The sequence below is a fragment of the Corvus brachyrhynchos genome, unplaced genomic scaffold, assembly GCF_000691975.1.
Source record: "Corvus brachyrhynchos isolate BGI_N302 unplaced genomic scaffold, ASM69197v1 scaffold122, whole genome shotgun sequence".
NCBI lineage: Eukaryota > Metazoa > Chordata > Aves > Passeriformes > Corvidae > Corvus > Corvus brachyrhynchos.
Genome location: NW_008236778.1, coordinates 32,095 through 33,244, shown reverse-complemented (window position 1 = coordinate 33,244; position 1,150 = coordinate 32,095). Strand labels below are relative to the sequence as shown.

The window sequence follows — 1,150 nt, the reverse complement described above, 5'->3', positions numbered from 1 at the left end:
AGCTGCAGCAGGGCAAGGGGGGCTGGGAGGTGCTGGAGCGCTCCATCCCCGGCACCAACACCCAGGTGCTGGTGCCAGGGCTCATCAAGGTGAGATCTGGCTGGCTGCTGGGGTGGGTTAGGGCATGGTGGCCACCGTGGCCATGTGGCTCACAGCCCCATTTCGTGCAGGACGCCTTCTACGAGTTCCGACTGGTGGCCTTTGCTGGCAGCTACATCAGCGACCCCAGCAACACGGTGAACGTCTCCACGGCAGGTGAGGCTGGGCTGCCACCCTGGGGCAGAAGCTGGAGGTGCAAAGCACCCAAATTCCCAAAGGAGAACCCCCTTCATGCTGCTCCCACCCCCATGTCCCTGCTGGTAAACTGGGGTCAGGGACAGAGCAGGACCCCCAAGGCCTTGGTTTCAGCCTCACGAACCGGAGCATCCCTTGTCCTGGTGCCCATGACGGGGGGCACAGGTCCCCCCAGGGGCAGAGCAGCCCTGGTGGGACAAGGGCTGAGGCTTCGCTGTGTCCCTGTGGTGCTGGTGACACGCGGTGACACGAGGGGGGCTGTGCCCGCCTGATGGGGTGCCCTGTGTGTGGCAGGGATGGAGGTGTACCCGTCCCGCACGCAGCTGCCGGAGCTGCTGCCGGGGACAAGGGACAAGGGACAGGCGACAAGGGACAGGGGACAGGGGACGGGACAAGGGACAAGGGACAAGGGACAAGGGACAGGGGACAGGGGACAGAGGACAGGGGACAGGGGACAAGGGACAGGGGACAGGGGACAGGGGACAGGGGACAGGGGACAGGGGACAGGGGACAGGGGACAGGCCAGCCTGGGTGGGGCCCGAGTGGGTGCCGCTGTCTCCTCCTCATCACGTTTTGAGTTGCTCGCTGTGTGATCCCCCTGTGTTCTCATGGCCTTCCAGATCCACCACTCGTCTTCTCCCCCAGCAAGAAGCTTCCACCTCCACAGTAAGTCACGCCACGCCATTGCCACGCTCCCTCCCTGTCCTGCCACAGCATTGCCACGCTCCCCTCCCTTCCTGTCCCACTCCTGGCTGTGCCATGTTCCCATCCCTGTCCCTCTCCCTCCATGCCACGCTCCGCCCATCCCACTGCACTCCTCATCATCCCCCTGCCACCGGCTGGGGGCACGGGGACA

At 65.3% G+C, this 1,150-nt stretch overlaps 1 protein-coding gene across 1 annotated transcript in view; it reads left to right on the top strand.

The window, feature by feature from the left end:
* LOC103611258 (protein turtle homolog A-like) overlaps positions 1-1,150 on the top strand; it is a gene marked incomplete at its 5' end in the record, with an annotated part of 11,942 nt that overhangs the window by 6,967 nt on the left and 3,825 nt on the right. Inside the window, 4 exons of the mRNA XM_017727835.1 lie at positions 3-89; positions 171-255; positions 589-656; positions 915-964. Coding sequence (XP_017583324.1) covers positions 3-89; positions 171-255; positions 589-656; positions 915-964 — 290 coding nt within the window. The remainder of the gene's footprint in view (positions 1-2; positions 90-170; positions 256-588; positions 657-914; positions 965-1,150) is intronic.